The 14,517-nt window shown below is 36.2% G+C and overlaps 1 protein-coding gene across 11 annotated transcripts in view; it reads left to right on the top strand.

Annotated features, from left to right (window-relative positions):
* Positions 1–14,517, top strand: part of sox6 (SRY-box transcription factor 6) — a 190,160-nt gene that overhangs the window by 124,834 nt on the left and 50,809 nt on the right. For 8 of the 11 annotated variants that reach the window (XM_066700907.1, XM_066700903.1, XM_066700905.1 and 5 more), the window contains one exon: positions 13,082–13,205. In XM_066700907.1, the coding sequence (XP_066557004.1) occupies positions 13,082–13,205 (124 nt within the window). The remainder of the gene's footprint in view (positions 1–13,081; positions 13,206–14,517) is intronic. The other 3 variants (XM_066700912.1, XM_066700910.1, XM_066700904.1) reach the window with 1 other exon arrangement.

Here is a 14,517-nt window from a genome sequence, read left to right as displayed (position 1 = left end):
AAATGACACAATCTAGTTTTTGATCAAATGTCTTTGGAGGCCCAGAAACAACGCAGGTAACCCACACCTCTGCTGTGGGTTACATTACATCAAACTGTTGAAATGATTAAATACTCTTGTGGTAGGACTTTACTGTTATTTGTCTGATGTTAACAGATAAAAGTGACCACTTAATTTCAGAATTGCCTTTCCTATTGATGCGACCTTCTGAAACAGAGAGCTCAACAGGCATGTGGATTTGTTCGGCGTGAACCTCAGAAATCCAAATAGTGCTCCCCATTATAGTGACAAATACTGATCTTCTATATATAATTTCAATTATTGGCGTTGATGTCGTAAATCATTATATAGCCTGCAGGGAATGCAAAACAAGACTCATAATATACCACCCTCATAAAGCAATTGGCCATGCCTTTTGACCACATAAAGTATTATGACATATAAAATAAAATAAAATGGTTCTGTGGTATATGCTTGTCTTGGTACAGCAACAACAAATACAGAGTGAGTTTTAAATACATGTTTGTATGTTCACCATAGGTAACATTTTACTAAACATAAGCATTCTTCTTAAGGACAGTTATTCTCTTTATTTTTTTTCCAGATTATTTGTTAAATGCTAAAGGACTACATTTTATATGAAAACGATGTCTAAAATGTACTACACGTCATGTATAAATATCCAATTAGTACTCAGATACACAGCATGAGTATAATACGAGAGGAAATATATGCATAGCTGGATGTTTGTTTTTCATTCTGGATGTGTCATTCATAGTGCAAACACTCATAATTAAGAGCCCTGGTTCTCTTACATACAACCAACAGGACCACATTGATACCTTAAATTACCAGCAGATCTGTCTCAGTTAAAACAAAAGTGTGTGTTAAATAAGACGGTCTATGATATTAGGGGATTGTTAGCTGATGAAGATCTTTCTATGTAAGGCATCAGATAAAAGAAACAGTGACCTGACTCATTAGCCCTTTGATTTAATATATTGACACTTGGGTACAAATAATTCCGTTTAGTGGCTTTTGCCTCCGAGGGATCAATTTAATTAGTTATAAAATGTGAGTTCTTGTCAGGAGCCAGAAGAAATGCTGACGTTAAATAAAGTCATACGCAATTTGAACAATAAAGCTATCGGGGCCCAGTTAAAAGTTAATGATGCACAAAAATGGCTTAATAGATACAACCTCAGCAATGGAAGTGATGGTTTGGAAATTAAGTTAAGTGGATGAATGGGAAACTGTAATGTTGCCGGCCTGTTTAAACAAATTAATAAATTATGAATATAAACAGAGAGGGTTATGTGGAAGGGTCTGCTGTGTAGAATGCGTGGGCTCAAGCCTGGAGGGGGTTGAACTAATGGTTGCAGAGTGTTTTAGGTTTGTTTTACGAACTTACAAAATAGCCTTTTCTGCTTTTGCTGAAGTGTAGGTTAATTGAATGATTAATGCATATTAAACATACCAAATTGTTCATTGGAAATAAAGGAAAGGAAAGCAAACATGTATTCATGGTTTATTCATCAATTCGTTCATTTTTTTGATATCTAGTGATATCCAAATTGAAATAATAACATTAGTGGGCATAGCTAACTGTGTTGGCTGAAGCCTAACCTAACAGAGTAATCTTTCTTTAAGCCTTTAAGACATTTTGTAATACTCGTAAGCTTTAATAATGACATACAGTAGAAATAGGTAGACTGAAAAGGCAAGCTGACACAGACATGTAAGCTTTATAACCGAAGCAGGACATCTGTTTGGTGTACATCAGAAAATACAGGAACTCAGGGAACTGGAACTAGTTCTGTCAGTTTTGAACAGTGTTTTTTCAGAACCTCTTTTGTGTCTGGATATTAATGAATCAAATCTATGCTAGGAAGACTGTCAATGGATCCTCTACAATGTGATGCATCTCACCTGAGTCGGTGTGACTGTTAGTTACCTGTTGGGAATTCTCAAAAAGTTGAACCGTAAAGAAACTGTAAAATGTGTTGAACATTTATGCTGCAGCCTAATCTCCCTACACACAACTAGTCCTGCAACATTGATTCTTGAACGTACACATGGTTTTATGCTCTTCATGTTCACACATCATCAGATATCTGTAGGTTATCATGTAGGTTTCATGGCCCACTATTTCCCAGTGAGCTTATACTTCAAAATGTATAAAAGTAACTTGATGAAAAGTAGACCTCTTCCCTGTTGTTATGTTAGTAAAAACAAAATACAAAAATGTAAACACAATCTGTAACAACTCTCCTCTGATTATGCTTCTGTGATCACCACTTTCAATGAGAACATTTAAATCAGCAGGCATTCATTCTTATTTAGCATTGTGATCACTTGTACGTTTGTTGAAATATATTTAAATAATGTGTTTTATTGAACCGGCAATATAACCCTCTCTGCCACCATATATGTTGTCGCATTCACTAAAAACATAAGTGGGTCCTGAGAAAGTACATCTAAACTTACACTTTTTAACTTTAGAAAAGGGTTAAGAACCTATACTTAGCTCACATTGTGTCAGTGTCCTTAAAACAACAACAACAACAACAACAACGACAACAACACTAAAAAATAAGTTCAGGAACACATCCTCCAGTGTAATGTTGACTCCCCCACCCTCCACTCGCTCTCCTTGTGTTTTTCTAGTTAATGTTGAGCAAACTGTTTTGTCTTTGCGTTGGCTTTACATTGGCCTCAGCCTACACAGAGGGGACGGGGGGAAGAAGGGGAGCATTAATAGTTTCTACTGTGTGCGGCCAGCCGGCAGTTAGAAAGGGGCCCGTGTTTTCTTAGGGCTCGGGTGGCAAAGCAAAGCATTCAGCCTACGGCAGCAAGAAAAGGCCTTTTTGTTTTCTGGCTGGAGAGTCCGAGCATTCCCCAAGGAACACAATGAATGGGCCGTTTTGTCCAACACCGTTTTCATAGACACAATTTTTGTTTTTTTCATAATTATTCTTGCCCGTCATTGGGTGTGCACATGACATTTGAGCGTGTTTTAAAGTCTTAACACACTCATGTGCCTGCAATAAAGTTACTCTGAACAATTCCCGCTTTCTGAGGACAACAGAGCGGGGTCTGTTGTTTTCACAAGTCCCAGCAGCTGGAAGGCAATTGTGAAGACAACGGCTTAGTCTATCTATTAAAGACAGGAAGAAGGAGAAAATATACCCAAGCTCCTTATGCGTTATTGTGGACAATGCCATTATTAGATTATGGGTGGTCTGACTCCAGCAGTTATTTCAACTGTTGGATGCATAACATTTTTTAATTTATTTCTTTATATAAGGTTTCCGAGTTCTCTAAAACTGTTGTTTGAACATTGTGACAGTTTTTGTGTGTATATTTAGACTACTAACAAACATCTGATGAGCTTGTATTTGTTCTCTCTTTAAACGAAACAGCAACAGTTTTGTGTCAGTTAAACATTAATACAAGTTAGTGTCTTTATTTCACACATAATAGTCCATTGAATGGCAACCATTATTTCTTTGAAGATATCAGTATCCCCTGCAGTGTTATTGCTAAAAGCAATAATGAGATATATTTGTTTTAATTTTACTTTACCTTCCCATTGAATTAGGTATACTTTAACTCAATTCTATCTCTATGATAGCATAATAAAAAACAAATATATATATATATATATATATATATATATATATATATATATATATATGAATAATACAATGTAATGTTTTAATACATCCCTTTAGAAGTGATAGTAGTCAGCTTTGTCTTATTTTTTCCCTCGTGTACCCTTTATATTTTTAGGAGGTTATGGTTGTTAATTAATAGAATTATTTTATTTTATTTTTATATAAATGCACATTCCTTAGTGAAAATTCATTATTGAAATTATGAATTCCTATGTTAATGTTACCCTTATTATTAAACATAATACATAAATTACAAATATATATATTCTTTTCAAAAAATCCATTAAAATGCATTCGATTTTTTTTATGGGGAAAAAGTCTTTAATTAGATTAATTAAAGAAAAGTCTAATGAGCTAAGAAAAAAAGTAAATCATATAAAATACCTTCAGTGGCATTGCATACAATGGTGAAACCTCTAGTTTTATTTTATGTAAAAAGATGATGCCCTTTCTCTTTCTCTCACTCACACTCACAAATCAAAACAAAGAGGCTGCGTGTTACCATTATGGGAATGCATTCAGGATTGCCGTCGAATGAAGCATAAACTACATGCAGATTATATTTTTACAGTGTTGTAGATTACTGTCTTACCCTTTGAAGTGGTAATAAAGAAGTAACAGGTAAGAAACTTGCTGGCTCCTCTTTGACTCCAGTTCATTAAAATTCTAGGTCAGGCACACAAAATGAAACCGCTGCTCAGAAATCACCCATCTCCCTTCGCAAGGTCTCTGTTTACAAACTTAGTCATGCAATCGCCTGACGAGGAGTCCATACCTTCTCTCGGACATTCCTGATCGTTTGCCTTATTCTCCTATAGCTAAAGCTGGAGGCATTCCGCTTATACCCATTTCCATATATCTTGGATACATATCTAGGATAATGATGTTGGCCCCAGACTCACTTCTGGGTTTGTTTATGTCTGTTCTGTTCTCTCCTCATTACCCATGCTGTTTGAGGGAGTCCCTATGGATTTTGCCAGTTTACTGCAAACCTTTTTAATTTTATGACCAGGCCTTGCCAAAATATTATTTTCGCTGTGCTGAGCTTCAACTCTTATACCAGCCCTGTGTTGTAATTCCAACCAATGCAACATTAAGGAGGTGGTGATAATGAAAGACATACAGCCTAATAGAATGTGCAGCAAAAAATTAAAGAGAAAATAGAAAAACAAAAGAGAATGTTATTATTAAAGAGCAAATGCACCAGACAAATAAAACAACTCAATGAAAGAGAACCCCCTTAAGCTTATCTTTCATATTTTATATTCAGTAGAAACCTAATTGCCTAAAATATTTACAAACTTAAATTACAGTTTAGATTTTTGTGACTCTACAAGAATTTGCCTTAAGTACACATTTCTGTTAAATCTATATTGATTGTGTTTCATTTCCATTCACATGGGAGCAAGATGAATTTTCAGTTTTGTTTTTATTTTTCCTTTTTTGCCTCTATTGCTTTGTACTCTTAGCAGTTTTCTAATTTTGGAGTGTCTCAGCAACATTTGCACACTTATTGCTTGTTATGTATAGCCTTTTGCTAAATCTGTGGGGGGTTTATTTTAATCCAACAATTGATTTTATGAAGCAAATCACTTAGAGTATTTGTAAGAAAAGTATAAGGGGCTTTACTTCATTATTTCTAACATACCAAATGGTTACATCTATAAGATTTTAAGTGATTTCAAAGGTAAAAGATGTCAATTCAAGGTCAGTAAATAATCCTATGGATCATGCAGTCTTAGTCCTCTATATTTCCAAAAACACACACATTTAAATGTAAAACCTTTTCAATTATAGCCATAACAATTATTTTAAGGAGTCTTTACATATTATGAATTATGTTGTTACATAAAACTGTTCTCCAGTGAGTTTCACCGTTTGGGTGGTGAGTGTTACTTTTTAACCGTCTCTGACTTGAAATAGAGATATTGGAATGGCTGTTTTCCAAGAAAGCTTGTTTTACGGTGTAAGGAATTAGTGTAACAAGAAGTCATCTATTGGTTATTTCTTCAGACAGCAAAACCTTAGTGGAGTGTCTAGATTCTGCCTTCGTAGCCCTTGCTCTGTGTTACAGAAATAGTACATTAAATGGGTTTTACCACATTTGTCTCAGCCAGACGGTCTCTTTTGTCAAAGATTATTGGTACAACATAAACAAATTATGTGTTTGTAGGGCTTTTCGACAAACACGTATCTAACAGAGTGCAGATTGTCTCCTACGGCTGTAGATTTAATCTCCTACCTGTCAGTTAAAACAGGCATTTCCTGCAACTGATAAGCCCCTGACTATATTGTAGTCAAAGCCATGACCAGAATAAGATCTCTTGTAAGTGACCAGTAATTTTGCTACATATTTGCCCTGCAATTTATAGTAAATTGAAAACTCAAAAAATCAAACAACAACCACAAAAAGACAAACAATCATAACATTTGGTTTAGTTTCTTAGGGGACCTAACACATGCCCTTCATTGCAGGGTAGCACAGGAATCGAAGTTGAGCTTTGTCTCGTTGATCTGTAGGACTGATAGTCACCTGGGACCAAACAGAATATCTATGACTTTGATAACAAAGCTACAGTAACCATAAGCCAGGATTATAGGCCCAGAGTTTCTTGAGTTTCTTTGTGGAATAATGTGGCCAACTGATAAAATACTCATTGAAGTGTGAGAAATGTGTGTGCTGAGCGATGGTTGATCGTTTTATGACAGATGAATCGCCCCTCCCACAAGCAAAGTGTGTACAAACGTCCAGGCCCAAGAGCACCATTGTATCAATTGTCTAGTGCCAATCCCTTGGAACATATGTGTGTGATATTAAAAGAGGGTCTCCATTCTCAAGCATGACAAACACAAACTGTTCAGAGGCTGAGTTTTCACTCTTTCGTTCCTATGCACACGTCCACAAACCTCCTTAGTGTAGCAGGAATTTCACACTATTTTTCTAGAAATGTAAAACGTTACTTTTGGAAGTCAGAATATAGTTGCTGCATAGTTCTTTGATACATCTTTAGGCAGACATAAAATATGACATCTGATCTTGTTGTATATACAAGATCACCAACCAGTCCTCTGTTGTCGGCCCTTGAACGGCTTCCCCTAAAAATAATCCCCCTCTGGGCATTTCCACTAGGAACCGTTGTATTTGAATAAATGTACTATACGGGGAAGGATGTGTGAACTGTCACTTGTCATAGTAATAGTGAGAACCCTTCCTTCCTGGATAAAATTAGATCGCCTTGCATCTCTTAACCTTTCAAAAAAGTTGCAGAAACTGGATTTTTGGCACTCATCTGAAATTAAAGAAATGCTCCCTGGAGGAAAACAGCAATGCTAATATGCGAGTGAATCCTCGCTAATAGATCCAATAAACACTCAAGGCTTCTCCCAGTCCTTGCTCTTTAGAGAGATTCCAGCAAGCTCTTGTATTCTATGAATGACACTTAACTGACTGGATTATATTTTAACTGGATAACTTAGATGTGGATATCTCATTGACAATTAATTTGAGTCCTATTTGTTTGTTACTAAAACGAGACAAATGCATATAGACATATAGACATACACACAATAACTTTATTAACACTGGAAGTTTATTCTGCTTTTGTACCGGTGGATTTTTTTTCTTTTCTTTTCTTTTTTTTCTCATGAGCATTTTTCCTTATTTCAATAAAAATCTGAAAGTTTTGTTCTGCACATCATATTATCTGTATGAAACACCCTGCAACATGTTGAAACAACTGCCATCTCTTTATTTAAAAAAATGTATACAATGCAAAAACCTAAAGTAATGTTTGGTGGAATTGAGACTCACTGTAAGATAAAGAGAATGGGTGAATGCCAATAGAAGTTGTCTCTGGGGCCTTAGAACACAGGTTAGCAGACAGTGATATACATGGATGTTGACAGATTTCCCATTCAGCTTGGTAAAGGGTTGTACATTTTCATTTCTGTCAGTGTTTCTGTTAGTCTTACCTGTGTTTCCGGCCTCACGGAAGTGTTCACTAATGGAAAAGAGCTTTTGCACACAAGGCAAGCAGGTGCTCCAATACACTTCAGGCATGCCAGACCTGTTAAAGGCAAGGTAGATCAGCTGTTTTACATAGTCATTACCTGGCATGACTTATGCTAATTATGCCCTAGTAAATCCTGATTTTTTTATTTCTAAGTGTCACACGACCTCGGGATTAGCTGGTATTGTGAGGCATTGTAGAATCCTAGTGTTGATGTCAGCTTTTCTCATATTGATTTCTCTGCAGGTTTGAGTGTGTGTGTCTATATATAAATATATATAATGTTTGTTTGATGTCTCATGCAGGTTTATTTGATCTATTCTGTGCATAAAAATAAGGAATTAAATTATGAAAATCACCTGTCATAGTGATATACCAATTGAATTAGGTCTTAATAAAGTATTTTAATAAGAATTTATTTGAAAGGGGCAAAAATTAAGAAAATGGAGTCACCCTTCTCGCCATTGTGCACTTGTGTTGTGTGTGTGTTGGCAAATAGTGAGGACCTTGCCAAGTTCCAGTCTGACTGATTGCTACAGATGCTCTTTCTCAAGTATTCTGAGTCAGATCCTTAGTGCGAGTCTTCGGGGACAAACAATAGCACCTGTTCCTCACAAGATAGCGGGCCAGTCAGTCCATTCATGTATCTTTAATGAAGCTTTGGGGCAGATGGCAAAAAATGGCATTATCCACCACTTAGCTCCACTAAGACAAAAGGCTAGAACTGTCGATGGCACAATGCAATATATTTACGAGGAGCGAAGGGGAAGGTGTCTGAGTGTTTCGCTCACATCTGCTGCACTTCATTCTTTCAGAGTCCTGAAGATCATCCTGGCAATTAAAATATTCTGGGCATTCAGCCGATTTGCAGATGAACTTCAGGATAACCCTTTCATGGCCTGGCAGGGTTCACAGGAGCTCCAGAGAAAGACTGTGAAGGAGAAATAACAGACTTATCCAGGAACCTGCACTGTGGTTAAGTGGGCCAAATGGCAGTAAATCATACAGGGATTATAAACATCAGATTGTTATATTAAAAATAAATAAATAATCAAATCCCATTTCTAAACAAACTACTGGTAGTTAATTGAAGGTCTGCAAGGCTAACAAAAGCTAATAGTAACTGATCTGAAGCTTAAACAGATTTGATTTACCTTTCACCTGTAGAATAGGCATAAACTAAAATGTAACATGACATCCTCATCACTGCAAAGGTGAGCTGCATATTTAGCATGTAATCTTCTTCCTCACATGAATTTGCAATATTTTTTTACTTCGCAAATCATACCATCAGAAGGAGAGGAATATGGCTGTGAGCATAAGCACAAGCATAGAGGGCCCTTGTGATCTTTCATTTAACTGGGTTAAAGACGAGATCAATGAAAGAGAAAAATAAAACCATAGTTTTTTTGGCATAGTTTGTAACCTTTCATCTATACATTCCATGAACTGAACCTTTAATTGAATTTATTTTGTATTTTTACTAAGGTATTTTCACGTTTAATAAAATTATAATTGCCCATGAGAGTTTATTATTTTCCTTTAGGATGTTGTTTCACAATAGTTCTGGATTATAGAATCTGTTTTTATAACAAAAAGCAAATAATTTAATTCATATTATTTTAATTACATTTAGTGGCACCTTACATTATATAGCTGCAATGCATAATATAGGTTAAATATCAAGGCATTTCCTTTACATTCCTTACAATCGGAGGCCAGATAAATAGAGACGGGAGTAATTGCTTGTTATAATATTTAATGGCTGTAAGAGGCAATTGTTATTATGCAGCAGATTTTAAATGAACCACTGTTAATTCCAATGCTTTCACTGTAGAATTTTTAGTTCAGTTGGGTTAATATGCCTAAGGTTAAATTAAACGATGTGTTTGACTGCCTGTGTAACCTTTGGCAAGGTACTTAGTTAAATTAAGATTTTTTTTGTACAGCAGTGAAATGAGAGACCGCTCCAGAGAAATGGTTTATACATATGTCTGAATACATATATATATATATATATATATATATATATATATATAAACCTATAAACATGAATTTAATCATGTTTCCCATGAGAGAATGGAGCTTTCCATCTTGGCACTCAGTGCCACTGACCATAGCGTAGTCTGTGTTGTGTAATTAATTATTACATTTTTCCATGTGCCACTTGTGCGGCTGGGGGCCATCTCTCACCTGGCCATTTCGCAACATAAAGTGTAATATGCAGCGACCAATACTAAATTCAGTCCAGTAGACAGAAGAACAAGTGAAACATTGTTCTCCAGTCAAAGAAGATTTTAAGAATGGTTGTTGTTTTTTTCTTCTCTGTGGGATAAAATAATATTTTTTTATCTCTGAAGGTGTTCAAAGAATATATATATATATATATATATATATATATATATATATATATATATATATTGTTTTCCTAAATGTATTACTGGGAATCCAGTCCCCTTTTTCTTTAGTGTTTTACTTATTCTAATGAGTATGAATGTGATGTCATGTTTGGACAAAATGCATTTATAACACAATCTACAAAACAAATGGAATAGTCATTTTTTTTTAGGTAATACATAGGTATAAATGAATAGTTAAGGGTGAGCAGTATCGAGTATATCATATATTACAATTTGTCATTTTTATGTTTTTGTTTCAAGAGCGTTCCCTGAAATTAGTGAGATTGAGAACAAAGTTTTCTGTACAGTCTCGGTCATATACTCAGTTATTTGATTGGTATTTTAAAATACATGTGTAAACATACATGCAACTTGGTGTCAAGTTAGTATGATACCAACTGACATTCCCTGTGAAATCTCTAAGCATGAGGAATTTGTAGATTCAGAAATTCTCTCCAGGAATCTCCACAGCCCAACTGCTCTTTGATGAGATTTAAAATTATCAGCTATAAAGAGTGTGTTTGTGAGAGCCCTATGTTGTGTTTCTGTATAGTGATGGAGAACTAATTGAAGCTAGATCAGATTGTCAGATGCTTCAAGATCTGTCTTCATAATCTAGGATTTTTTGTGCGTTTCATCCATGTAAAGTCTTGGTGCTCTTACTTAAGTGAGATTTTGTTCAAGCTGAAAGAACGCTTACATGAAAAGCCAAGAAAACAGTAACCCGAATCCATAAAACAACAATGTTAATGTAAACATATTTTTTTGATCTAATCTGAAATTATTTACTTTATGAACAATGCCAAAAAAATAAAATAAATTCTCCCCTATAGCCAGTGTGGAAAACTTTCTCTTGCTCCTGAGCAAAGCCTGAAGCTGATACACTCAGTCACATGCATTGCACAACACTTGCCAAGAAGAAAGATTCTGAAATATTTGTTACTTAAGTTGTGGATCAGTTTCCTTTGGCATCTATTCAACACAAGGAGAAACAAGTACCGCTCAACAATAACGATGAAGTGGAAGGCTTTTCTCATATTAAGTTCTGTTAAGCATTCTGTGGACTTAAGTTCCAAAGCTTGATTGAAAAAAAAAAGTTAAAGTTTTCATTGAAACAAACTAACCGCACGAGTGGTCAATTTTCTGGGGTTAAAGGCTTATGTTTGCACTTAGGGATTAGGTCCAATTTAACTAAGCTAAGGCTGTGCAGAGAAAAATATATATATATCATAACCAGGCTTACCTCAGCTAAAATGTAAAAAGAAATAGCTGCTCAAAGCTAGTTGATTTCATGGCCCAGTGCTAAGGCAGTAATTGCACACAGACCAGTTTTTATTACGTTGATTTTAAAGAGGAATGAATTCAGAAACATACTGTAAAGTGTTTATTTTCTTGGTGACCTTTATTAACCCAGTTCCCATGTCTTTCCCCTAGAGGTAGGCAGAGTGGCGAGTAGATTAACCCTCGCAGACACACGGTAGCATTGCTGCACCCCGTCAGCTGGAGACAGGAAGGGGGATTTGACAACAAGATTGGGCTCTGTTTTAAAACTGACACGTGTCCACTTGGAGAAACCCAAGGTCACGCAGGTTTCGTGTTTTGGAGTTTTGCCCGTATTTGCCCCCCACCCCTCTCATTGTAGAACATCGGGGAAATCCAGACGGACTTAATTGTGAATATAATTAATGTTGTCTATAACATGTCAGAGAAATTGCACAGCATAATGTGTGATGTATCTGAAGCAGTACAATGGACATTATAGAAATTTCACACTCACACTGATGAGGGTGTGCACTGGGTCCAGTTTTACGCAACAGTTATTGTGACCAAACGTGTGCATCACATTTAATTAGAGAAGCAAAAACTGTGAATCGTTTATTTATTTATTAACTTTTACAGACTGGGTTATCTATACTTGAACCATGTTCTTTATAAATTAATCTGTTAAGTCTGTTGCTGTTTTTCCCAGATGTAAGATTGTACAAATAAACTCATAGGCCCCGACTGATATTGATATGACCCCATATTCCCTGTCCTGCTGTCCTTTCTCTCGTCAGCTTTGTCTAGGGGGGTAGTGGCCTTGAGTGACCCACAAACAACTGACATTATGTAAATCCTTATGTTTTCATTCTAATTTCTTTAAGGGCCAGTTGAAGGGGCAGTACTCTTTGGCCAATAAACAAGTCTGTCAAACACATTCTTTGTGTGCAGATATCCTTTTCATACTGTACCCTCTCTGAGACAATATATCAAACCACAGCGGCAATTATTACTGCACTGGTTATTGATCATTGTTAGTCTGAGCTGCGTCAATGGTCATAGTGCTTCTAACTTGTAAAGAATCTAGTTCTAATCTGCGGTGGTAAATTAAATTGTATTTACAAAAAGCAATGTGGTTATGGATTCCTGCTATAGAAGATTTTAAATGTTTCAGGTGGCTAGACTTATTATTAAACAAATAATACACACATCTATGAGTCTTCTACTAATGTGCATTTGAAACGTTTTAAAACTTCCCCACGTACAGCATCCTCGTGAATATGCTAAAGTTGATTTTGAGGTGGGAAACCATCTTGTCTGCCGACTGTGTCGATTTAATCAGACGCAGTCACAAACCGGCTCCAGATGCACAAAGTCACTTCCTATTTCATTTCCCTGGTTTGTTACACATCGAACTTCAGTGGTTACTAGTTCAAGCATACACTTGCTCTGATCCTTGGTGTAATGATAAAATGAAAAAGAGAAAAAAGGGAAAAAGAAAAAAACAAATGCGAGGCAGAATAATGCCCCCTTATCCCGAGTGTTGCACCTTTGACACAGAGGACAAAACAATGAAAGACGAGAGCTTTGATGTGATAATGTGAAATTGGTGGGGATTAGGTTAAGGCAAGGCTGGGGTAGGTATTGTGTGAACACACGAATGCTATCAGTGCTGGAGAAGTACCTGTCAGGTTGAATTTATGCAGTGTCTGATCACAGGTCTTTTTGTGTTTAGCAGGTTCAGGGTCACATGCCTCCGCTCATGATCCCGATTTTTCCACACGACCAGCGCACTCTGGCAGCAGCAGCGGCGGCTCAGCAGGGATTCCTCTTCCCCCCAGGAATCACATACAAGCCAGGTACTCCCTCACGCTCTCGCTGTCTCTTACACTCGCGCCTGGAGTGGATTTGAAATGTGTTGTGTGTGTTTTTGTTTTTTCGTCTCGTAAAGATACTGTGAGGTATGATCTGTGCTCTGCCTTCACTCCGGTTCTCAGTGTTTCTCCTATGATTACCGTGCTCAGACACCTGAGCCGCATCTGCTGTGTTTTGACAGCTAGTGTTCACTTCAGCCGTGGAGGCTGATCTCGTACGGTCGCACATCTCTGCTCCACACTCTGGCTGCATTTTATTATTTTTATTGTCACATCGCAACAAATGACTTCCCTCCAAGAGTTGTGCTGTGGATGTGCAAGACTTTTTTATTTTTGTTTTTGTCAATTTCTTCCCTTTGTTTTCCATTTTTTCCATCTTAGGAATATATATCTGGAGTTTATCCATGCATTGTTCAGAGAATTGTTATTTGACAAATATAGGATCAGACTTAGAAATGATTCTTCTGTTTCGTTGTAGTTCAAGGAATCTGTTTGTATTCTGACATTCAGCATAAAAAACACTAACAACTAGGAGTAAATGGAAAAAATAAAGTGGCCTTACAAACGTTTAAGAGCCAAATGGAAATGCATTATCCTGTTCATTTTATTGTTCAGATCTACACTGCAGTCAAATATATAAATCCATTTTACAGTTCCCAAAACTCCATCGTTCTCAGCTGCAGAATAATAAATAATGCAAATGTTATTAGAATAAAGACATGATTAGTAAAGATACACTACCCAATACACCCCATAATTCATTTTTTTTTTGTGTATGCAATGTTAGTGTGAGAATTGCAATCTTAAAAATGTACTAAAAACATTTTGTTTTACTCCCCATTTTGACCAAAGCTATGAACAAATCACTTTGTCGTGGCAATTAATAATCAACCTCTCATCTTAGAAATGTTATCGTCAGACTATACAGCCAGGACTATTGTGCTCTAAACTTCAAGGCAGTTTTCACAATACACAAAGATTTGTCTATACTAATTGTGGAACGCTTCAACATGAACGCTATTCAGCAATAGGCTAAATTAGGTCAAGTAATAACGCACCTTTGCTTTGCATTGAATGTGGATACATATGACATTCACAATATAGTAGAACAAGTAACTGAAGGCTGTTTTGTTTCAGGTAATTGATTTATTTTCAACATTCCTGTCATTTTCTGAAGACTGCTGTACATGTTGAGCTTTTGAACAGATAGACAGTATTTTATCTATTCTACAATATGTCTGGTGATTGAAATTAAGCTCTTTGGGGTTAGTACGTCTGCTCAAAAGTGACCACTATA

This window comes from Amia ocellicauda, chromosome 4, assembly GCF_036373705.1.
Source record: "Amia ocellicauda isolate fAmiCal2 chromosome 4, fAmiCal2.hap1, whole genome shotgun sequence".
Classification (NCBI taxonomy): domain Eukaryota; kingdom Metazoa; phylum Chordata; class Actinopteri; order Amiiformes; family Amiidae; genus Amia; species Amia ocellicauda.
This window is presented reverse-complemented; position numbering and strand designations above follow the sequence as displayed.